Genomic DNA, 24,383 nt, shown 5'->3' with positions numbered 1-24,383 from the left:
ACACACTACACACGTCACCATTTTTGGTTGAATGACTTGAGTTTCATGCAGTTTCCTGTGAAATAGTGGTTGAGGTGGCGCTCAATTTAAAAAACAAGTTTTTATATTTATTTATTTATATTTGTAATTTATTGTAATTAATCACATGTTAATACAGTGTAAAGAACTACATTTCGTGTGCTTCTATTCATAAGTTTTAGAATTTCCGTGCATCACCACAGCCTCACTCCACCACTTGCGTCAGGGATGTTTAGGTTATGACATAATGTGGTGCACCTGGAATGAAAAATGTTCCCTGCTAAAGACACTTCATGTGCGACTCATCTCAGTTGGATCAACGTGACTATTTTTGTCTGTACTTATTTAATAAAAACGAATCCAAAAAGTCCCATCAAATTTATACATTCATATCCCAAACCAGGATACATAGTTCTTCATGAAAGGAGTCGACATTTCCGCTGATGACATGCCGCTTTCCAGTGTCTGATTGATGGAGAATGCTGTGCATTCTCCGAAATTTAATACACATCCACGGCGACAAGCGGAGCACAAATGGCTGCATCCTTCCACAGGCCCCTTGAAGTGTGAGACTTTGAGGAACAGAGGTTCTTTTGAAGGCAGTTAGCAGGCGTTTCAGGTCTGAAAGGTGCAGAAGAGGGCATGTCCAAACAGACTCGGGCCCTGAGTGATGGGACACGGGAAACGGTAATAGGACACTCGGAGCGCCGCTCTGGTGTCAACACAATCAGGTGAATCACAGCTGTGAACAAGTGTCGGAGACTGTGACATGAGACGCTGACTCCCAGCCAGGTTCGTCCTCATGTTCTTAAACAACCGAAATCTGAGTTTCACTGCAGCACGATGGGTTGCCGACGGGACATGGGTGCACTTTACTTCTGTTTTCTTGCTCCAGTGAAACAACAAAAACATAAACAAACAGCTCACAAATAGAAGTGTTTTATTCAGAAATGAGGCCGACACTGGCATCCTGACGCAGAGGAAAGGTACAAAGACCATTGTTTTGATATACATATTATATATAGAATATCAGAATCTTACAACAATCTAAAAAAATAAAAAGACAACGATGTTAACAATGATAAGTGGATGCCAAACGTGTGTTCTTGGACTTTTTAATATGAGTTGTAATTCATTTTGAAGACAGTGGAGGGCAGCAGAGAACAAACACATTCATGCCTATGTTTCCACTGTTCACTCAGTGTTCAGCATGGCGTGTCAGCAGCATGAAATATTCATTGGTAAAATGTATAAACAACAACAGCTGCATTTTCAGACTTAATGTTTTTTTTTATTTGCGAATGACAGTGTTGTGTTGAGGCCTGAATACTCCCACAAGGAGTCATACTTTCCCCCCTCAGTGTTATTAAACATAATCCGCATATGACATTTTGGTGATGTCTATTTCACTTGGCTGGAATCAGGTTGAAGTGAACTATTTAATAAATCTTAACTTGTGCGATAATGTTAAGACTAATACAGTATGTTGTTCTGTGGTTCATCCAACATGCTTTCAAGTGACACATTTGGGCAACTGAAAATAAGTCTTTCATTTATTCTATAAGTTAACACAGGAATGGCAGCTGATCTGACTCGTGAATCTACCACCAAACATACACTGCATATAAATCATGCTGAGATTGAGAAATGATAATAAGTTAGTTGGATGTGCAATTTTCCAGCAGTGTCCTTTGCTCCGCTAGTACATCATGATTTCCTTGGGCGCGTCCTGGGTGGGTTTCTGCTGCTCTCGTCGGTGCGTGTAGGCGGCGTGATTGTACATGTAAACCAGGGCGATGGCCAGGAGGCACAGAACCGTGTAAGGGATGAGCAGGAAGTATCCCACCTGCACTTTCAAAGATTCGGTCTGAAGTTCCACTGGAATACCATCAGAGTTGCTCCTGACTAGATCCTTCGCCAGACTGGTCACATGGACGTTGATCACAAAGATGATGAGGACCAACACCGACAAACAGGCTGCAGGAGAAGAGCGGAAACAGTTTTTTATATAAAGATGGTCTTCTGCTTTGAGTAGTAATGGTTCAAGCATTCTCCACATTATAAGGGAAGAGACGGACTTTGAATATCTGCCATCATATCCACAGAAATGATAAGCTTGTTAGTGAGGTTGCTCTCTATGCTTCTCTCATCTGAGGGAATATGCAAGCAAGAGAGGAGAAGAACTCTCTCCAGACTGCTTACAGTGGAGTATTCGCTGGCCACTCCACAAAGGCAGGTGGTATCCTGCCTTGATACTTCTTCTCTTACTCCAGCCCTGTAACGATAAGCCTCTTGGCTCAGCTCTTTCCAAACCAAAAGACTGACAAAACTTCATTCACTCTTGTATAAAAACTTCCCCACCAGGTGATGGAATCATTTAGAAGCAGGACAGGACATTTCTTCAACTGATGGAATTAACAGCACGAATAAATACTTGCAAATGGATTTGTGAAAGTAAGTGCTCCAACATCAGACATCTTACCATAAAATGGAAGGATATTGATCCGCAATATTATCTCCCAGCCTTAAAATATAAATTGAAAATAATAATAAAACTGTGTGGTCATCAACAATTAACCCGATGGATAAGAATGAAATGTAATATAAAACAAATGCACGCACATATCTCATATAATTATCAATAAATATAACATAAAACGACAACCACAATAAATGTTTCCTATAAAAGCGAAAAGTATCTTGTTCATCAAGTGCAATGTGATCGAATAGAGGTTTTTTCTTTCTTTCAGGATTTTGAATATACCAATACTAAGGAAATACAATTTTTAAAGAAAAAAATGCATCTTTAATGTTAAGTATTATCTATGTGGGGAAGACGTGCAGATAAAAACCATATAATGATGGGAGTGCCAAAAGTTGGTGGTAAATGTAGGAGTAAAAGTTGAAAAAAAAACACGCAGATCATGAGACTTGAAAAAAAAAATACTTGAAAGAAAAATACTGTATGTTTACTGTGGAATGTAAACATGTGCTGTGTCCTGTAAACAGCTGCTAATTCTATAATTCTATACTATCAGGTCATTTCAATGTTATCAATGTCTCCTGGAATGATGGCATTTCCAACCTGTGTCTCTGAAAAGTGTGATTCAAACAGGTTTGCAGCTAAGTGAATCAGAAGCGACCGAGAGAACGAAGCCCACACAATTTTAATGTGTGCTGGACTTATTCTTGAGACAGTTATGTAGGAGACTTACCACTGATGGAGCTGCAGGAGTAGATCCCTATGGGTCCCATGTAGGTCTCGTAAGGGTTACTGACACTGTTGTAGAGGGCGATGAGGATGCTGCCGGCTGAAAACAGCAGGCACAGGCACAAGAAGCAGGCGACCATAGTGTGCAGCACGGCCGGCGACGTTTGGAGCTCTGTCAGTTTGTCGAAAACTGCTCAGAGAAACGTGTGAAGTCAGTCAGATGAAGGAATCGTTTTATGGCATAAATCATGGTCATTCAATATATAGATGTTAACAATAGCAGGTGAGTGTTTTAAACCCAGCACCACCAGTGTCATTTCTGTCACACATTATCCAAAGACAAAAGTCTTTTTCAAAGCTAGAGAGACGCGCAACCATATCTAGCTTGCTAGCTTGCCTCGTCCTGTGCTGGGTCTCCTCAAGCAGCGTCATAAAAACATGTTTTTATGATCACAATACTGCTAACTACACAATGTTGAACAAAGTAAAACTACTGAACAGATACAATGGACACAACATGGATCCAAATAAATATTGATTTCTGGTTTCAACCATCTCGTAGGGCGACCTAGCTCAAATGGTAGAACGTAAGTATAAACGCACGGGATATGTGGCGGATTTCTAGCCAGCTACATTTCATCTTATCTGTTATTATGACTACTAGCTACAACATCAACTCTGACTGACTGATATAGGCAAGATTTCATTTGAGTTATAAATCTTATATTGGCTTAAAAAAAAAACAGTACACAAGAATCCAGAGAAGCTTCATGCTTCATTGATGTTATACCGTAGCCAATAGCGACGTTGTTATCTTGGTAATGTACCTTTGAAATTCAATGGAGGATCAAAAGAGGGGCACATGGTTCTCTCCAGCTTTCCGTTAAATATATCCAAATTCACCACAGCAGACCCATTGAAGAGGCCACTTCCTTCTCTATCACACTGTAGTCCGATTTCAACCCACTGTGTTGACATTGCGAACCCCAAAATTCCAACTGAGATGGAGGAAATCAGAGCGCTGGCGATGTAATGCAGGGTCTTCTTGGTGGACGGCATTTTCGTGACGTTCCAGGAGTTCGGAGCTAAATCCCAGACTCCGAGTCGGACCGTGTGACGCGCAGGTTGGCTTGATGTTTATGGCTGGTGAGAAGAACGAAGTCTGAGCTGCTGGTGCTCATAAAACCTGATTATGACCACGACCTTTGGTTAGTGAGGGACTCAGATAAGAATTGATTGTCATGGCAACAGCGCTGTTTCACGGTGAAGGCGTCATACCTGGTCAAGTGAAGTGGCTCTATTCATCATGAGATTATAATATTACCATCACAACTTTAAAAAAATAATGCCGTTTTAAGGTCATTTTGAAGTCTTCCCTTTTATTGTATGATTAGTTTATAAGTTTTGGACATTTGTGTGAACTGCTGACTTGCGTATGCTGTGCTATAATATTAATAATAACAATGATAATAATGACATTCATCGTGTTTATGTATTAATCATTTAAGTACTATACTGTTTTATTTTAGTTATTTAACTTTTTAGTTGATTTCTTTTACTATGAGTACACATATCGTTTTATTATTGTATAATTATGTCATTGAGTTACCTTTCCTCAAAACATCGCGACTTTCGCCTGCCTTTTTGAAATGACGTTTTGAACTTTTTCAGGTGTTTCAGGCCACTGACGAAGCACCAGTTTCTGTTCAACCTAAACCAGCAGTCATGAAGCCTGTTGTTTACCTGCAGTCTCTTGCTGTCAAGTGGGAATTTGAAGTCCATGGGTGGAAATTACAGATTGATGCCACATAAACCAGATTAAACATTAACCTCCTCAGGATAAATTGCTCAAAGATGAGTTGCCATCTCATTATGTCACTGTGGGAGATATGACCGTGCCAAAGGGAGTGGCATCATAACATGCAGACAACAGCAGTTGAGGCTCTAAACTTCCAAATCAAAAGTGATGTTCTAGGGGTACAAACTTCAATAAACAGTAAATAATAAACAGTGGGAACAGTGATGTGGCAATAACTGGGAGTCTAAGGAGTCATGCAAGGTGATGCAGTATCTGCCCGGCTTTACACGCCTGCCACTGTTGCATCAATGAAACCAGGATTACCAACAGTGGCCCACCTGTAGTATGACAACCTTCCTCATCAGTAGACAGTGTGGAAACACGCTCACACAGACGTCTAAAAGAACCTGCTTAAAGTAACCGAACGTCATGTTATTTATCTCCAACTTGGGGTTTGAAATACTACATCAAGCACATTACGATCAAACACGCTGTACAGTATTGTGCAGTGGAGAATAAAATAACAATTATGAATGACTTAATGGGCATTTCAAGCTCTATCACTTTGTACATTTATGATATAGCATTTGTATAACTAGCATGTCAATTTATTTCTTAATTATTCAATTGCATTATAATATAATATAATATAATATAATATAATATAATATAATATAATATAATATAATATAATATAATATAATATAATATAATATAATATAATATAATATAATATAATATAATATAATATAATATAATATAATATAATATAATATAATGGAAACAAATGTGAAAGTAATGTGAAACAAAGCTCTGGTGGTAGTACATATTGTGGCCACACGGTGGCTCCCCTCATCCACCATTGACGCCAAAGGACCCGGGTCCTCTGTGATCCTGTGCCGTCGGTGGAAACTCCTCCTTCCCGGTGACAGCGCCGACTAACCGCCTCGCCTTTCCAACACAACCTTTCCTCAGGATGCACTGTTGAAGGCGTCGAGGTGAGTCCAGAAATCCGATTTATCATCTCGCTGTGGCCATATGTCTCTCACACCGTCGCTCGGATTGGAGAATTGTGACGCCGCGCTACCTGTCCGTTTTACGCGCGGCGTGGCCACATGTTCTCCGGCGCATTTACTGTACCGCTCGTGAACCCTTTTCTTAATGAGAAGACACACGAACATGTGCTGTTTACAGCGTCACCTTTCTCATTCTGACAGCCGGAGTCCATGCGTCAATGAGTGTTGATGGTTCAAACGTCTGGAGTTCTCTGCTTTATAAAAACCATCACACCCACAATCGCGCTTCAATTTCCGATCGTTACCACCCAACATTCTCCACCGTATCCTTGTTGGTCGCTTTGACTGGAGGTCTGCAGATTGACCTCACACCTCTGTCGAAATGAGCTGGCAGTGTTTAGCAGGTGATGTCTTGGCGTTTGATGGCAAGATGGAGGGTGTTTTAATGTGAAGTAAAACGTTTCACATGCCGTGTCTTCTGCTTTCCTGTTCTCATACTTGAGCTACAACACACATCTGCAGTGGTCAGTACCTGGAGGTCAATGGTTTTGAATCAAGAGAAGGTCTGATGTGTTCACCAAATGGTGACCTCTTGTGAGGTCATGAAGAGCACTGTTTCTTGGTGCTTCAATAGGGGACATGGTTACTACTTTTTGGGGGTAGGTTGGGCTCTACTTTAGCCTTGCCTTAAAACCTGATGCTCAGTCTGCCTGTCTGTCGGTCAAAGACAAACAATAACTCAAATGAATATTTTAGTGGCGATCCAGATCTGCTACTTCTTTTGAAGGACTTGTCAAAGGGCAGTGCTGTGTTCAGGACAACACAGAGAAAATGACTTTATAAGACAGCTTCCATGTGGCTGTCTTGCTGTTCATCAAGATTTTTTTTCCGAGGGCAGTGGCTGTGTATTGTACATCATCCACTGGCCTCCTTAAAGGGTGGAGTCTGCCTCCACTGATGGTGAGGGAACGTTGACATTGTGAGCCACACTCTGATACAAGTTGATAGAGGGGGGCTCTTTGCTGCTGAAGTGCTGGGGAGAACCCTGAACCTGACTTTGCTCTTGGGCTTCTGAAGAAGATTTCCAACTCAGGAATTGAAATGTTCCGACACCACTTGAATGCAGCAATGTTCCTGTGTGAGTGTTCAAAAGTCACACAATAACAGAGTTATCACATTGTGGATGGAAATGAGGTGCTGAGTGATGTGGCATCTGAACTTGAGAGTCTGGGTCTCTTGCGTGGATTGCTGCCTCTGCGACCCAATGGCAAATGAGCCGAGCTAAATGGATGGATAATATGAGGCCAGTTTGCTCCGTGGATTTATGATCCATTTGGATGGCTTTTATGAACTTGATAGGCGCATGCTGTCTGCATCATGAATGATGCTTCAGTAACTTATATTAGCGAGTGTGATCAGGGGCATCATAGAATCCCTATGTGGCAGGTGTAGAATGAGCGAAGCACCATGCACTTTCTAAAATTCCACTTAGTGATGCATTACACTGTAATTGTCTATTCCGTTGCCCTTTGATCAGTTACAAAGTTGCATGTGTTTTGGTTCTATGACAGCCACCGAGATGGAAGTGGATTTTGCAGTTGAAAGATGGTTCAGGAGTTTTTTGGGGAGGAGCGAAAACAGACTGTAATGCAGATGGTGTTGTGTTTTGTAGTTGGTGTACGACAAATTGCAGTTGTCTCACCATCTTTGACTTCACAACCTTAGAGCTTTTACATTCAACACGGAAAAAACCTGCGCTTCTGAGTGCAGCTGGAGCCTGTCATGACTTTGTTGTGCTTGTCCCACCTCAGTTTCACACTTAGTAGCATAATTCTTTCCATTTCACGCGTCTGCTCGAGTTATCGGTCTTGACGCAAATTCATTTCTGAAGTTCCATGCAATTCCATCCGTGTTGTTATGGCCCTGAGAGCACATGGAGACACAACCAGTATACAAGCGGTCTGAACAAATGAGATGGCGTTAAGATGCAGAAAGTAATGAAGTTGTTTCCGCCGTCTGCCTCTCCTGACAGGCTGATCTGTTCCCAGCATTTATCCTGCTTGACTGGAGGTGATGGCTGTTGGCCTTGCTGATTCAGAGGACTATCAACCCCACACTTGATTTAGAGTCGAGGAGCGGTCTTGAAGAGCAACATCACGCTACTCTATCATTTTAGATCATCTCGTCTTAGTTTTCTAGTCAGATGAATCATACAAATATTCCTCAAGCTCCTTTAATTTGCTGTTATATTGCAGGTTAATGTGGTGTTTTCTGTTCTTATTTTACAGTCAATATACAGCATTTAGGTGCATAGTTTTTCTTCAAACCTCTGCTTTATACATTACTTAAATAATTAAATATGATATTCAAATGTTGCCTTTAATGATTCAACAACACCCCCCAAACTGTTATTTTTCTATTTTTTATTGTCATGGTGAGTGTTTGAGTTCTGCTTTTGGTGGCGCTCAAATGTTTATTACTTCTGCTTCCACCTCCACCCTTGAGCTGACATAGCAGTGAGTTCTCCATCTCACTGTTACGGTGCGTTTTTATCTCTTGCTGTTCGACTCTGACTTGTTTGTGGGTGGAAGTACCTGCGCAGTCAGACAGCTTGCAGGTTAGAACCTCAACCCGCGACAGTTGCACTTCCTCGCCCACCTTCAGTTCTTCAGTCTCACCAGCTGTAGCGGCAGGAGTCGGCCCTCCCTTCCAACTGCACACTAATGGCCCCCGGTCTTCACATCTATGGACGATGGCAGTAATGTGGAGACACGAGCAGCTTTTGTGTAGCCTGTTATTACCTGCAGTGCTGCAAACTCCACCGTGTTGCAATCATGTCAGCCTGTTTGTGCTTGTAGAGGTTGCAATAGAATACTGAGCCTGCAGCCTTCTTTTATTAGCGGCGCCAATTCTAAATCTTTTTGTTTTTATTCAACCACTGATCAGATGGAAATGAATGAAACTGGAAAAATGGATGTATTTTAAATCACATTTGGTTTCAGGGATGCGAACAGCTCTACACTGGCATAGGAGCTTCAGTTAGTTTATAGGAAGGATGGACTTTTTTGGTCGTGAAAAACACAAAAAAGAAATGAAACAAAAACAAATTCTTGAGAATATTCTGAGGAGTTTCCCTCTGAACTCATGCTGAGACATCATCTTGTTTCACATGTATTTATATCTTCATAGCGAGTGATGCTGGTGAGCAGAGAGAATTCAAAGTTGCATTCAAACAGAAGTGAACTCTGACTGCTGCGGTGCCTCACCAGCAGCAGGAAAAGCAGAACCACATGTGCGCAGTGTCCTACTTCCTGCCGGAGACGCTGGTTGGACCTGGAAAGTTTCCCGCTGAGGTGGGAGCGCAGTAACACTGGGAGGGTGTGTCCGGGCGACAGGAAGACATGAAGCCCTGTGTGGGTCTGCAGCTGTGCACACTGCTACCTGCAGCACTCACACCTCCACTTGATGATGTGTGTGCCACCGAGTCACATCGCAGCCTGAGAACAGACCCACTTCTGACACAGGATGGAGACTCTTTTCCAGTCAGATTATTGTTTGTTTACGACTCACTTCCTGCCTAAGCACTGCAACATCTGCGCCTCAGATTCTTTACATCGCGCTGACCATCTGTTAAACCATCTTTGCTCTTGTATACGTGGATATTCGTCTGACTGCAAGCATCTTCAACTGAATATATTTATTAAACACAATGTTCTAGCATGGATTTACTTTAACACGTTTCTTCTTTCACCATTTTTTCGATGAAGACTGCCCTTTTAAAAATGAGAATCTTGTTTATGTGCACATTTGGTGCATCACCGCTGCGACTCTTATCCACACGTGTCTGAAACACAACATAGTTTTGAAAAAACACACCAGAGTGAATGATGTCACCGCTCCACCTTGCCCGCCCAAAAGTAATAAAGGTGTATTCCGCCCTCCAGGCGACACATTTTTCCTCCATTGTATTTCTGTCAGTCGCTCTTACAGAGAACACGGCAAACCTCCTTTTATTAAAAGCTCTGAGAGTTTGAGTTGTTGACCTCACGGTAGTTTTATGGGCCTCTGAAGAGCCAAACATTGTTTAAAACCTCTCAGGATCTAAGTGCCTCTGTCTGTGCGAGCTGGAAAAGCACAACAGTCCACGGGATCACACGCTTAACATCAGCTGCTCGTTGACAGATGTGATACTTGTTGAATTGAACTCATTTTTTTGGATGAAATATGGTAACCTAGATTTAGCCGACTGGAAATCAGGGCGGCGGCCTGTTGAGATTAATGCTTGACCGGATTTTATTAAACACAAAGCAAATACATGCAGCGCTCTTTGCTCCACGTTGTGTGGCTGAATGTTTAGGATGGTTTAGGTTAGCCATTTGTGGGTTTTCCAGAACATGAAATGTCACACCGTCATGTTCCCGGACAACACACAGATACTGGTTGTGGTTTGAAACTGAATTCTTTGTAGAAACTCTTCGAAACCCGGGACAGCACACACATGACCTAACAATGTTTAGTCAGCACACACAGGTGACCTACATGGCTTCAATGACAACAACTGTTTTAGGCTGAGGATCGAATGAGTAGAACAGTTGGCCATTGTCGCAGTGGTAAAATGCACATGAATAAATCCACAGTGCGTACAGCAACATTTAAGGCCAAAATGTTGCTCCACTCAATGTTACTTACTTGAAAGTTTGAGATAGCAGTCAGCAATGTTCAAATCCACACACAGCACTTGACCTACAGCAGGCAGAGGGAGTAGTGATGTTCAGGTATGGACATTGTAAAATGACAATATATATCGGTGATGCCAGTCACAAGCCTGAGGTGGCTGAAACTGTCCTTCATAAATGGTGTTAGAAGTGGGATGGTAACATGGGGCTATGAGTGCGATATGCTGTACTACAAGGAATAAATAAAAGTGTGAAGTAGTAGGAGTGGAACTTATGGAAAAAAAAATTAAATATGATATGAAATCACAATTTTGATTTTATCACAATTTTACATGCATTTTTGAGGCTAGTTAGCAAGAATCTGCTCAGTTCCACCAAACCACTTCTGTATGTGAAAGATGGCCTTCAATGAACATGTTAGCTCAATAAAAAGATATGACTATTTGCTTTTATCAACTTCATTGTAACTGGATTTTAGTGCACTAAAACACTCAATAAGGGTCAAATGAAAATGCAAACTTAACTATTTTGAACAGAAAAGATCACACTTCTATGTGTAGTTATTGAACCTAATTCTCAAAGGCCCAGCATCTTTTGAACACATTACACAACTGTGTAAAGGTTGGCGTACAGTTCCTTACTTACCCTATTTTGTAACATTTCAGTCTAGTTTTGTAGAGTTTACAGATACATCTTTAACATGAATTCGCTCAGATTGCTTCACAACAGCAGCTACAAATTGGAAAACATTGTTACTCCACAAGTGTCAATAAATGTTTCAAGTGAGACCTCACTTCAGCTCTAGATTGTCAACATGGTCTAACATTGTCTGACTGAAGATGCATTTTCACTTTCAGTATGTCGGAGTGTGACCACTGGAGGGTGGGGATAACGCTAGAGTGTTGTTGTGGCTGGTGGTCGTGAAGTCGTGGATCTTTTTATATTAACCTTTAGGGATCCACCGAAATGATTTGTGGTGGAAGCCAAATAAAAATTAAACTCAATTCTGAATACCGAATAGCAAATGTGGTTAAGATTTTAATAATACATCTATAAAGCCTCGAATAAAGTTTTAGATTTATTTTTCAACAAAAGTAATATTAATAGTGAATATTCTGATTCATATCTGACATACCTCCACACATTTTGCAGAAGGCGCCATGTCTCTACGTCACCGCCCGTTCGGGCTGAAGGATTTGGAAAAAAAAACATTTTTGTTATTATTGTAATTTAATTTTGTGACTGCCATTCAAAATTTCTTTGGAGGCAGAATTAGTTGTCAGCATTATTCACCGAGCATGAGCAATAAATCAAGTGATAGTATATGACCAACACAAACATACATATTATACATATTATGATCAAATGAGATTAAATGATGCATAAATTCATAATGTACAGCATATTCAGCAGTAAGAAGAAAAGCCATTGTTCTGTGAAAAACCATTAATCGCTGTAGAACATTGACTTCAAGCCTTGTAAACACATAGTGTGATAATCTGCATTAACTGTCAACATGTTAAGTAAGCTTTAAATTGTCCTGTTTTGGTACATCGTATTCTGTACAGTCAGTCAGCAACCGATGACTCGTAACATTTTTATTGCAGGTTCTTATGCAGTGTTAGATTTTATGGTTTGAACAGTGTGATTGCGTGTGTGTAGAAAAGAAGTGAAATGCTTAAGTTATGAAAGAGGAAATAATGGTGACACAGTCACCGCAGGGTCTGTACACGTGGTCAGTTGTTGAAGTCAACCACGCACACTTCACGTCCTGTTGAAAGTACGGGATGCTGCACAGGTGTGGTCACCGTGAGTGCGTGTTCTGGGCTGCCTTCTGCAGCATGTGTAGTTGATGCTACCAAGAATATAATTTCAGACAAAGTTGCAGAATGTAGGATTTCTCGTCCCTGTCATTGTTCTCTGTGGTCCTACAGGGACTTTTACCTGAAACTGTGCTTTTGTGACAATGCACTGCACACCTAACTACTGCCAACAACCAAATCCAATAAAGCATTCATTTACTACTTTCTCATGAATAATTTCAACTTCTATCTTTCGCTTTCTGCTCTTTATTTTCTCAGCGGTATATACCAGTATCGCCATACAGCTTTTCAATTTTTTCAATAAATTCCGCTTGTGCTTTCTACCCAAAAAACCCACAAGCTAACATGGAAATGAAAACAACAAAACCACGACTATGATATCTAGCTAGCTTTGTATGTGAAAATTCATGCCTAGCAGTGATTACTGGGCTGGAATGAAGATCTCAAATGTCTTCCATCCACTTTATTTCCCAGTGTTATTCTAGTCACCACAGCATTTGGTCGTGCAGTATGTTTTCCCAATAGGAAAGCCCATTGTTGACAATAACGCTGAATTGAAATATGGCAAAATGCCTTTGTGTACGCAGGCAGATCCACACTGTTGGCTCACAGCGACGCCGCATTTGTTTATCATTATTAGTGCTGTTGATCGCCTGTCAAGATGGAGCAACGACATACTGATGGCAGATTGTACGGAAGAGGCTGGTAGTTTCGGGTGGTTTTTGTGTAAGCGACGGAAATGAACAAATAAGTGATGAGGGGGTTTTCTTTCAAGACATTTTTTATTAGTATCACTGGTGTTATCTTGTAATAGTGGTGACTCTTCACTTTGTCAATCCAACCACCACATTGATATCAACTGAATGGTTGCAGTCCATTTTGGGATTTGGGAGTTTTAGTTGTGAGCTTTTTGCAATTGCTAATGTACCATGAATAAAATACAACATCAACCATAACAGTGCCTGATGAAGCCCATGATCCTTGGGTTATACAGGCGTGTTTCGAGTAAGATCTTGCCTGTGTTTCCACTACATGTTAACAACTGTGGCATGCCACCACTGCTTAAATGAGAGCCTCTACGCCATCTGGAAAATCATCTCCTTTTTAAGATCAAATCTCTCATGATCAAACAAAAACATAGAAACAAGTAACACATATAGCATCATGGAAGTGGACATGAACATGACAGTTTTTGCCATTGCCACTGAAAAATCCTGAAAGACACATCATAGTGACTGAAGTCTGCTGCTTGCTGAACTTAAGTTGCGCATTCCGGCTGACTGTAAGAAGAGATGGACCGCTGCTGATTGGAGAGAGATTTACCTCTCATGATTCAAAACTAGTGTTTCTGTTATCACAAGTTCAGGAACTGTCAAAACCCTCTCCTCCAAAGTGACAACTTTCAAGGTAGAAGACTGAGGTTAGAGAAGGGCTTTGTGGGGCCACGGCTGTCATGAACAACGCTAAAATAAAGCAAGTCTTCACTGCGTTCACACAAATGAAAGACAAAAAAAAAAAAAAAAAAATATATATATATATACATATATATATATATATATATATATATATACATATATATAATTTTTTTTTTTCTTTTAGGTTGTGTTTCATTTCTTGTCCCCTATAAATGAACATGCTGGAAAAGCCTCAAGGCTGCATTTGCAGATAAAGAAATATTCTCTGGCATCTGCCCACTCAGTGTTGCAGTTTTCATCTCACACACTCAGACTATTGTGTGTCAGACCTCAAGGAGGAGAAATCACAGGCCATCAAAGACTCCAGTTTCCCCTGCTGCTGCTCCTGGAAAACTGAAATTTGTGGCAACAGGGTAGAGATCACGGTAATGACAATCATGGTTTGTCCCGAGGCTGAAGATCTTACATTTGCCGTCGCTCATATCGCAGACTGTGGGTGGTTCTTCATAAAAACCTCAGAGTCTGCAGCTTAACAGAAGGCAAATACACAATATGTGATCTATTTTTAATGACAGCAGACATAGTTCCCTGGAGGATTTCCGAACGTTATTCATGTCTTTTTACAATTTGTTTACTTGTGTCAATCACACTTGTGCTTTAGAAAACCACACAACACCTGGGGCTTGTTCGTTGTTGTTTAAATATGTATTTTTATTGATACAGCGCAACAAGTAAAGTGGTGTAATTCACACCAATCTGCTGGGTGATAATGGTGAGTTTGACCGTCAAAGTTCAGTGTCGGTTGTTTTTACTTTCCTATTGCTGCCGTGGTTTATGAGCAACAGCTTTTAGTCAATCCAACAGTGTCTGTGGTTCCTCGGCATCACTTTACTATCATGTGGAGCATCTGTGCTGCAGCAGAGGTCAGTGAGCCGCTCAGTTAGCCAGGCACACGCCCTCAGTCACTCTGCAGAAAATCATTAGTGAAGACCACTTGGACTCCTGTTTCATCTCTGCCAGCGATGCTCTCTTTCACGTGTGACTGCACCAGTTGGTGTAGCGCGGTGTGTGACTGTGACCTGCGCAACAGCCAGAACTCCAGCAGCTCCATCTGATTGTTTTCTCCGTCCTGCTGGCGGCACATGTTCAGCCCCATCACTGTAGGATTCTGTAAGAGATTCTGTAGGATTCTGTAAGAGCAAAGACAGTAGAGGAGACATGAAGCGATAACTGAAAGGGAGAGGCTGCTGCTCTGGGTGTCCAACTACCGTTGCACCCGAACACAATTGAGTAAGATGAAACACTGCAAGCGTCTGTCAGCGTAACCTCCCCCTCCTTCTCGATAAAGAGGATTTTTTTTCACACGTCTTTCATTTGCATGCTTCCAATTAGGCTTCCTCAGATCACAAGTGGTGGATGGGTGGCTGTTTTTTTCTTTCTGGGGTCCTTAAAAACACTCACCGACTGCATGTGTGTATTAGTAATGGTAGATTTGGTGCTATTTTTAGATTGCTCTTCTAGTGTGAGGCACAGAGTGTGGAGCTCGAAAGGATGTTTGAAACAAAAAACAACCATTAAGGGAGATATGAATGAATGTTATCTAAAGGGTATAAGATGGTGCATTTATGCTATATAGTTGACTATTTATTGACAACCCTTCTTTTTACTCAAAGAGAAAAGCCTTCTTCCTACTGTAAAGCCACAGGACTTATAGTGCTCAGCACACTGATGTCGGCTCAGAGCTGGCGAAGAACAATGAGTCTGTATTGTCCAAAACTTTGACCTGACGACGGACTTTTGGAGAGAAGGAGGGCTCGTGATCAGATCTCAACAGTGGCTTCCAAAACATTTGTTGGTTTGGGAAGATGACGTGGCAGTGCAGGAACGGTTCTAGTAGATGTCTGTCTTAAGTCGTGGTTAACCGGTCAAAAATGCCTTGTTTTTATATTAAAAACATTGTTCACATTTTGGTCTAGTTGCTGGCTGTACAAACGTACATTCGTTCATCAAACATAAAAAGCATAAAAAGGAGCTGTGAGCATAGCAACCATCATGTGCTGTTGTGATGTGTCTCTCACTGATGCTGCTTGCTGTGATGATGATGTGGATACAGGGGTGGCTGAGGACGCCTGAAGCGCCGTGGTTACACCCATGCTAAATTACTGTCGTTCGCTTAACCACTTTAATTGCAGTAAAACATTCTCCTTCTTAATTGATTAGCTCTAATAGGCTTGGAATATCATTAATGTGATGCAGTGTTGTGCTTTTGTCACACACACACACACACACACACGCACAGCAAGACGTGTGGTAATAAAACTGAACTGAAGGTAATGCACCTGCCTTGGTTTCTGATCGCCGGAGGCTCTGATGTCAGTTGTTTCTGTGGGACAAGGACAGGTCACGGCACACTGGCTGGTTTGAGGTCTATTATTCTCCCCCCACTCCCTCTCACAGAAATTCCTCCGTGCGGCGTGTTTACTGTAAATGCCACAAACCCCCATGTGACTGCAAAGTCCCTTCCACCGTTGTGTTACAAAACTGATTACTCAGCGAAAAAGTCCCAGCGCATGTTAATGTTACATATAACGTCCTTATTAAGCATTGTATGAAGAAAATAAATTGGTCCATATATATATATATATATATATATATATATATATATGTGTGTGTGTGTGTGTGTGTGTGTGTGCGTGACCTGCCTTATATTTCAGATATGCTCATGATGATGTTGATATTCAAATGAATTCTGGGACTCGCCCAACAGTTCTACATTCTCCTCTATTCAGCCTTTTGTTCATGTGCATCTCTGTCGCTTTCTGTTGGTCAACAAAAGTGCCATTGTTTTAGCCCTCTCTGTAGCAGTGAGACCAGTAATCTGCTGCGAACCCCCCTCAGGATTAGGATTATCCATTATCCTGACCTTAAGAGGAGGCTGACGTGGCATCTCGTCCTTATTTTGAGAAGATGATAGATTATATCTGGTATCACGATCCTACCGCGCTGGGATTCTCCTGCAATAAAGGTATGTATCCCTGAAAAGATTCCCACTTGAGACTGGTGTAGCTGACAAACATGATAATTGCATGTCTGCGTTGAACATGCCGGAGGCCCCGCGGGGGGGGGGGTGTTTGCTCATCCGTGCGTTTCGTGCGACCACCACGTGAATGGCAAAACAGTGCTCCGCTTCCTTGTGCAATACAAGAGGCTCCTTTTGCTCTTTGTTTGCTGCAAGAGGAAGTGGAAGTGGACAAGAAGACGCGTGTGAAATTCATCACACAGCTGTGAACTTGGCAGAGTGTTCAGTAAGCTCTAGACCAATGAGAGTCTGCTTCTAATCTCCTCCAGTCAGAGCTGCTGTTGGGTGTTTTCATCCCTTGCGAGTGATCCAATGGGGAAATACTCTTGAGCCATCTCATGGTCTACACTGATCTGTAGAACAATGTGACGTCCTGCGCCCATTTCATTGTGCCTGTATTCCAGGAATCGAACTTCAGACACTGTTACTGCACTAATGGAAAAGTCTGTCTCCGGTGAAGTACAACACGTTTTGTTTTGGTTGTTCACACATTATAATTGGTGTGAGGCACACCATTGGTGTGGAGCTTTAAATGATGTTTGAAACAAAAGAACAACCATTAAGAGAGAAACTTACATTCATGTTATCTAAGGGTTACAAGAAGAAAAAAAAGAAAAGCCTTGTCTCCACTGTAACGCTGCAGGACTTATAGCACTGGGGCTCAGAGCTCTTTTTTTTTGGTTCTATTTTGGTTCTGCTTTAAAACTGCTTCAGCCAAAAGTGACTTGGGATGTGAAACAAGTGGTGCCATCTGCCGGTAACCCACACTCTGGATTTGCTTTTGCCACAGGAAACAACAAGTCTTTATAATAGTCTACAGAGTGTTGGGATTACTTGTGTACGATACCTGTTGGCCATGTTTAAATTTAGCCCTTTAATGTCAGTCGTGATTTTAAATGTTTGTTGGATGTTTTTTTTTTCCCTAAACAGAACTGGGTTCCAGCTTTCTATAGAATGTTCATCTAGCTTGCGTCAGTATGTTTGGGTGGTAGACCCGGTCCTAGACATTTCATAATCAAGGTAGTAACTTTAACCTAACAGACTGATGACATTATACCAGGTGGGCAGTAAAAATGTGACTGTTGCCTGTGACTATTTTCTTTTCAGTTAATGTTTCCTCTCAGTGAATTTGCTGAAGGCCATAAATTGAACAATGTGTCCTTGAGTTGGATTACAGAAGCCGGATGCGGCTCTGCATGTAGGCAGTTCAAAAAGGGTTTCTGCAACATTGTCAAGAAGAAAGAAAAACGTGTGAAAATTTGAGATAAAACTTTTTTTTAATGTTGTGTAAGTTGCCAACAACATATTTACATGTTTGGTAGAGAAAGTTAATGTTTAGATGGCTTTCCCTTTCAAATAATAGTAATAAATAATAATAAAAATACTAATTTAAAAAGCACAATTTCCCACAAACAATAGGCTGATGAAGTAAACCAAAGGCTCTAGATAGTTTGGTTGAACACTCAGTGCAAACTGCAATTCTATTCTCGCTCTCCAATACTTTATAAAGAACTGAATACTTCAACACTGCAGACTTTGGATCACACATCGCACTGAGGCATCGCCACGACAACAGTCATATAACGCACTTAATGCTTGACACCATGCACAACAAAGAAATGATCAAATAAAGAGGAAACGTGTGAAATACACTTGTGTGGAACCACTCCAGGTTGGTCACCAGCTGACTGGGCAGCGAACCGGGGAGTCGGTGTTGCCACCGCTGAAAGTGGAGAATGGTGTTGCCGTGCTATTTTGTATTTAAACAACTCGTTCTGTTACATCGTGCTGTTCATTAGAAGCGAAAATCACCATTAAGGCTGCTGTGCACGGTGTTTGATCTCACACCACTATTCGGCTTTGGTGAATGCTTCTTTTTTGCAATATTCGGACGCCAAATGCTTGGTACACCCTACTTGTGTCTTTATGAAAATGGATGTCCCGCTTCCTCACTGTGAAAAACGCACTTCCTCATCTCTCAGAAAAATATGTCAATGGTCAATATAGCAAAGAAGACTCCATGAAGTCTGTCAGGCTTAGTTTTAAAGCAACATTTCTCAAAAACATCATTGTCATCCTCTTTCACATTCATTCATTCATGACCTTTCATCCTGCCGACTGTGAAACTCTTGTAATGTGTGAAAGCATCCCTTTAAAGTCAGCGTTTAAAGCGCTAAAATGGTCAATGTTTAATGAAGAACAAAGGGCTGACGCCGTAAACGGAAGATAAAGCTGCATGATGTCCTAAAATAAATGCCCAGCCGCCGGCTATTGTGTGGCCACAAGGATTGGTGATGATGATGGCGAAGCTTAATCAGGCTTTTAACCATGTGTCAGGAATGGAAAGGTCAATAATTTAGTGTATAACACATAAACACATCTGCTGTCCACTTCTACACAAGCATCAGTTTTGGAGACACAGTCACAGAATAGTGGTGAAATCCTGTTCAATAGTAGTGTGAACTCCATTCGACACTATTGGGACATCCCAGGGAAAAATCAATGGGGAGCTTGGTGCTCCGTCAATCTGCTGCAGGGGCGTGTGACGTGTCACGACTCGTCATTTCCTGCACAGGAATTTTGCACTGTTATGAAACAATCCTAGAAAATTAAATCGTGAGTCATTATAATTCTTTGGAACAAACGTTAATACTTAACTTTTAATAAAAGCAGTAAATGGAAAAAAAACAAATGCATTTATTACAGAAAATATGTACAACAAATATAGCTATATTTGTAGACCAATGGAAACACAAAAAAGTGGAAAAAAAAGAAGAAACAGGAAACCTGAATGATGAAAAGGCTCAATGAATAAATGAAAATGTTCATGATAATAAATATATTTTCACCAGTTACTATAGAGAAAAATGTGAGCTATGATCCTGAAGCCTGATATAGATTTTTTTCAGTCTTAAATAAATGTCATTTCCTGAACTCTGGGGAACGTCCTGGACCGTCCCGGGGACAACCAGACTGGCAACTGTTCATCAGACCATGAGCATGTGATTGTGACTGTTCAACCCAGTGGATCGCTTTTTTTCTTCTGGTTCCAGACTCCAGTGACTCTGATGTTGAATGTCTGGCTGTGTATGTACTGTATACTGTAGTATTTACATGAAGGTTTCCTGGGAGGATCCCGCGGGCGAGGGTGCAAGTTCCCCGGTGACTGATGAGCAGATTACATCTGATGGGAGGCCTTTGATGAGGGACGTCTCTGCCGCCCAGAAAAGTTTATTTGAGGCGTGGACGACCTCGGCGTCATGCTGCACAGGACGTCATTGTGTAAATACTCCAAGTCCTGACGCTTACTGTGTTTCAGTCTTCACGGTAATAATGATCTAATGCATTTGGAAGCACCGTTCAGATCCAGAATCGACATTACAGTGAGAAGCTAAATTGAGTTCGACTTGCCTCCTCCACACCCGGGTCATCTTATTTTTGGCTCCTTGCTTTGGCAAACCGTTCTGACCTTCTTCTCGGGGTCAACCATCATTGTATTTGCTGAGTACCCATGAAGTGGCTGCGCCACCCATGTTTTATGAAATGCTGAGTTGATGTTCAAAGAAGTGCTGACTTGCCGCCGCGACACAAATGTTTCTTGCCATTATCGGCGTAGATGTGAACCGATGGCACAAACAAGGAGAATTTAATTAAAATGAAATGAGAAGTTGTTATCTTCAAGTCTCAAACTGCTTGTCATGCAGATTCTACATCATCTGTAGCAATTCCGCAAGTAATCCCTACACAATGATAGCTCACAACCCACCTCCTCCTGAACTGCTGATGAGTCATCCAAGTAGTATTTTTTCTCCCACTCGTCCGTCTGTGTTCCTCTCTGGAGTGAGTGTGGGTGTTTGTCTGCTGTACATGGAAGGTCAGGGAGGAGTGGCCTCACGCTCCTCAAAACTCTTCACACAGGAATGTAGAGAAGCTGGAATCTTGGGGTTAAAAAAATTGCAACAAATTTGCAAGAAAATATTTATGACAGTGACAATTTTGACAGAAATGTCTGTTGCTGTAAAAGGGAATGAACATGATGGTTGCTACATGTGAAATGCTCCATGATGGGGTTTGGGAAACTGTTAATCTCTTCATTTCAAGGTCAGTGGCGCGACAAGGCTGTGCCAAATCTGGCCGTATTGCCAGTCGAGAGCTCACATGAGAAGCCGGCACTCAGGGCCGTCTTAACAACGTGTGAAAATTCTCAGCTCTGGGACAAGATTATTCAGACAGACAGGACATGCAGCCTTGGGTGGTAGACAGACGCTCTGAGAAATCCACACTGTTGTGTTGCTTTTTCGTGCCTGTACAAGTTGCCAACGCGTGTTAGGCGTCAGCGTTCAGCATGAACACTATTGCTTGCAGGTGGATTGTCCAGGGTCTGGTGTGTTCAGTCCATTGCTTTTCAATTCACTTGCCTACGCAACTGTGCACAAAAAGTCATATATTACTCTGAAGAATGTTTTTTGGCTTCTTTCTCACTTCTGTTTTTTAGTCATCAGCCGCTCTGTCCCTCCCCTCCACCCCATCTTTCACACCACATCACTATTGACCACATTGCTCGAAACTCCCTGTCTATGCCCAACACATCTCCCCTCAGTTCCCATGTGGCTGTAGTTGCTTTTCACATTTTCACACTCCGTCTCTCTTACCACTCTTTCCTCATCATCAAGCGTTTTCATGCATGCATTTTTCATTTCAATCTCAGTTTTTTTCACTAAATTTCTTCATCTTAAATGTGTGAATCCAACCAGAATTTGACCTGCAACACACTTGACATTTGGACAAATCGGGACATCTGTGTTTGGGTATTTAGAAGAGTCCCACATGACAGGAAATGCCTGGCTATTGCTTGTGGCTTAACTATTTCTTTTCTGTGTCTATCTTTTTTTTTTCTCATTAAAGGTTTGCAAGAGATGCCGTTCCTTCCTTTTAGCGTGTCCTAACCATATTCTAACCAGTTCTGAAAGTGCTGTCCAATTTGAGAAGCTCTGGTGTTTAACTGCTGCTTTGAGTCCACACGCACAGGAAATGATCTAAGCTGCTTCCTGCTTCTGGACAACAAGTATTCTGAGTCAGCTGCATATAATAGCAGAGACATGTAGACACTTCCCCTGGTAGTGTTGCTTTTGTTGTTTTATTCATGAATATGAGTCATGTTATCCACCCAAACACAGTCAGAACATTAGGTCTGAGCCAAGATGACTAAATGCACCATGAGCTCAAATGTGGAGGTTAAAAAGAGAATATCCGTCATTGTCTGATCAACATTTCTGATGCCTAAACCCTGTGGAGTTCATCAGAGCTTCACATGTAACCACTGTAATCCTCCTCCTCTCACAGTCTGAGACCTTGCGCTCCTCCACCTTTTGGTCTGGAGACATGCTTGGCCAGTCTGTCACTTTGCCCTTAGCTTCTTTAGCAAGGGAGTGGTCATCCTGGAGGTGTGTTTGGGTCATCATTATGAGGAAATACTGCCCTACAGCTCAGTTTCCAAGACACAGAACCCATTGGTGCCAGCTGCTCTCATGCAGCCCCAGATCTGGACATTCCCACCACTAGTGTGCACTCGTGAACCTGTCCTCTTACGCCGCTGTATGGTCTTGGCCAACGTGCTGCAGCTCTGTTTCAGAGTGTTGGCAATCTTCTTGTAGCGGAGGCCATCTTTATGTCGCGCAGCAATTCTATTCCTCAGATCCTCAGGAAGAGTGTGAGAGCAATGACAGTGAAGAGAGAGAGCCAGGCAGATGCCGCACCAATTGGCAAGAGTTGGCAAGACCAGACGGCCACTGCGTTTTAAGGGCCCAGATGATGATAAAGTAGGCGTAAACCCTGGAAAAATCTTGCCTTCTCAGGCAGAAATGACGTTTTATTTAATCACCAAGCGACAAGAAGTTTCCTGATGTTGTTAAAACCCATGCAGGGATTTAAGAAATGCACAGCAGTCTGATGAGGAGAAGCAGAAGATTCTGATGCTGAAATCTGCCGCAAATTTAGAATATTATGCAAGTGGTACACCAACTACTCTACGTGGTTTAACAGTGTCATGTCATTTCTTTGAAACCAAAGTGTAATTTCTTCAGTGTTTTTCTTGACTTGGCTATTCTCAGAAGAGGCGCTGATGGTTTGCTTGGCTCCCAGACATGCAGCCCAGGGCTGCTGCCAGAGACGGACAGATAGACTTACAATTCCAATGTGTCTTCTCTTAGATTGTGTGGGTCTGGGCCTGTTTCATCTTTTATTTGGACACTCCTCCTACTCACTGTTTCATTCTGTCATGAATATTTACTCAGTGGGGTTCGCGCCTCAGTTCAAGTGTGGATGGGAATCCTCCACTGGGGACTTGTTTAATCCCAACTCTGTTCTGTCTGAGCTGCTCCCAGGCGTATAGCTTGGGAAGCTTAGGGAGTTGATGTGAGGGAAGGAAGTGAAGGCTCAGCGGCAGTGTGGGGGGAAGTGTGTCAGAGTGTGAGATGGAAGGGTGAATTATGTGTCTCTGCATATTACTCCTTCCATAATGAACTCAGGGTTTAGGTCAAACAGTGAAGTCATGAATGAGAACTGGATTAACCACTTTTTTTTTACATGGGCCACACTGTCTCTTTGTAGCACTACATGACAGATTCCTGGAGGAGTGGGGTACTGTGTGAGGAAGTGAGTGAGACAGTGATGAGGTGTCCAGTGGGAGTGACAAAGGGTGAGAGTATATCGATGAGTTTTGCTGATGATAGAGTGATGGGGTGGTGGAGAAAGTGGAGGGGAATGAGGATGTGAAGATAGGTGAGATGCAGTAGCCTGACTATGTATCCCCTGATATGAACAAGAAGCCCTCTCTTGCCCTCTTTTACTCTCCTACTTAGTAACTACAGCCACGTTTGTCTCCACTACCACAAGGCGGCTTTCAGTCTCTTACTCCAAGGCTCAGATTGAAGCTATAGGTGTTGCTGGTTTAAAGTCGGCTCCATATTTGCAGCCTGGCTTGTTTAAATGCCTGCCACATCTTCGGTGCCTAAAATGATATGGAGCTCTACTTTTTGCATCTCTGCCATCACATCTCATATCCCAATGGAGTAGTTTCGCATCAAACAACATTTATTTTTTTTGTATTTTCGAAGATAAAAATGCCGCCCTGGCTAGATGGCTCATGCCCAGGACTCCTTTCCTGTTTCAGCTGATCAGAAATATCAATAGCAGAACCATTTTAAATGGCATTAGCTGCATGTCAGCACATAAGTTAGTTTTTCTTGAAAACCATGTGACTTAGTCCTGGGTTGTGTCTGTGTCGCATTCCGCCGTGAATGTTTGCTGCATTTTTGCAGTCATTAATATGCATTGCATTTTTAATAA

General features: G+C 41.9%; 2 protein-coding genes across 3 annotated transcripts in view; one reads left to right on the top strand and one right to left on the bottom strand.

Moving 5' to 3' along the window:
* Positions 1 to 1,717: 1,717 nt before the first annotated feature.
* LOC128752429 (clarin-3) lies at positions 1,718 to 4,288 on the bottom strand. The gene is made up of 3 exons (XM_053853631.1): positions 4,057 to 4,288; positions 3,234 to 3,419; positions 1,718 to 1,995 (listed from the first exon to the last, which is right to left on the bottom strand). The coding sequence occupies exons 1-3, from the start codon at positions 4,286 to 4,288 to the stop codon at positions 1,718 to 1,720; spliced, it is 696 nt and encodes a 231-aa protein (XP_053709606.1).
* Positions 4,289 to 5,921: 1,633 nt separating this feature from the next.
* The window catches only part of ptprea (protein tyrosine phosphatase receptor type Ea), a 47,875-nt gene continuing 29,413 nt past the window's right edge, over positions 5,922 to 24,383 (top strand). For both annotated transcript variants that reach the window (XM_053876227.1, XM_053876216.1), the window contains exon 1: positions 5,922 to 6,025. The gene's annotated coding sequence lies outside the window, so the exon portion shown is untranslated. The remainder of the gene's footprint in view (positions 6,026 to 24,383) is intronic.

This window comes from Synchiropus splendidus, chromosome 1 (genome assembly GCF_027744825.2).
Source record: "Synchiropus splendidus isolate RoL2022-P1 chromosome 1, RoL_Sspl_1.0, whole genome shotgun sequence".
Classification (NCBI taxonomy): Eukaryota; Metazoa; Chordata; class Actinopteri; order Syngnathiformes; family Callionymidae; genus Synchiropus; species Synchiropus splendidus.
The sequence above is the reverse complement of the archived record's forward strand: the minus strand, read 5'-3'. Positions and strand labels throughout refer to the sequence as shown.

What these genes read in the sequence shown, in the direction of transcription:
- LOC128752429 (XM_053853631.1), bottom strand. Translation starts at nt 4,288, where the DNA reads ATGCCGTCCACCAAGAAGACCCTGCATTACATCGCCAGCGCTCTGATT. An exon ending in TCCTCCATTGAATTTCAAAG is followed by an intron (nt 3,420 to 4,056) that starts GTACATTACCAA and finishes TTCTCTGAGCAG; the next exon opens with TTTTCGACAAACTGACAGAG. An exon ending in CTCCTGCAGCTCCATCAGTG is followed by an intron (nt 1,996 to 3,233) that starts GTAAGTCTCCTA and finishes CTTCTCCTGCAG; the next exon opens with CCTGTTTGTCGGTGTTGGTC.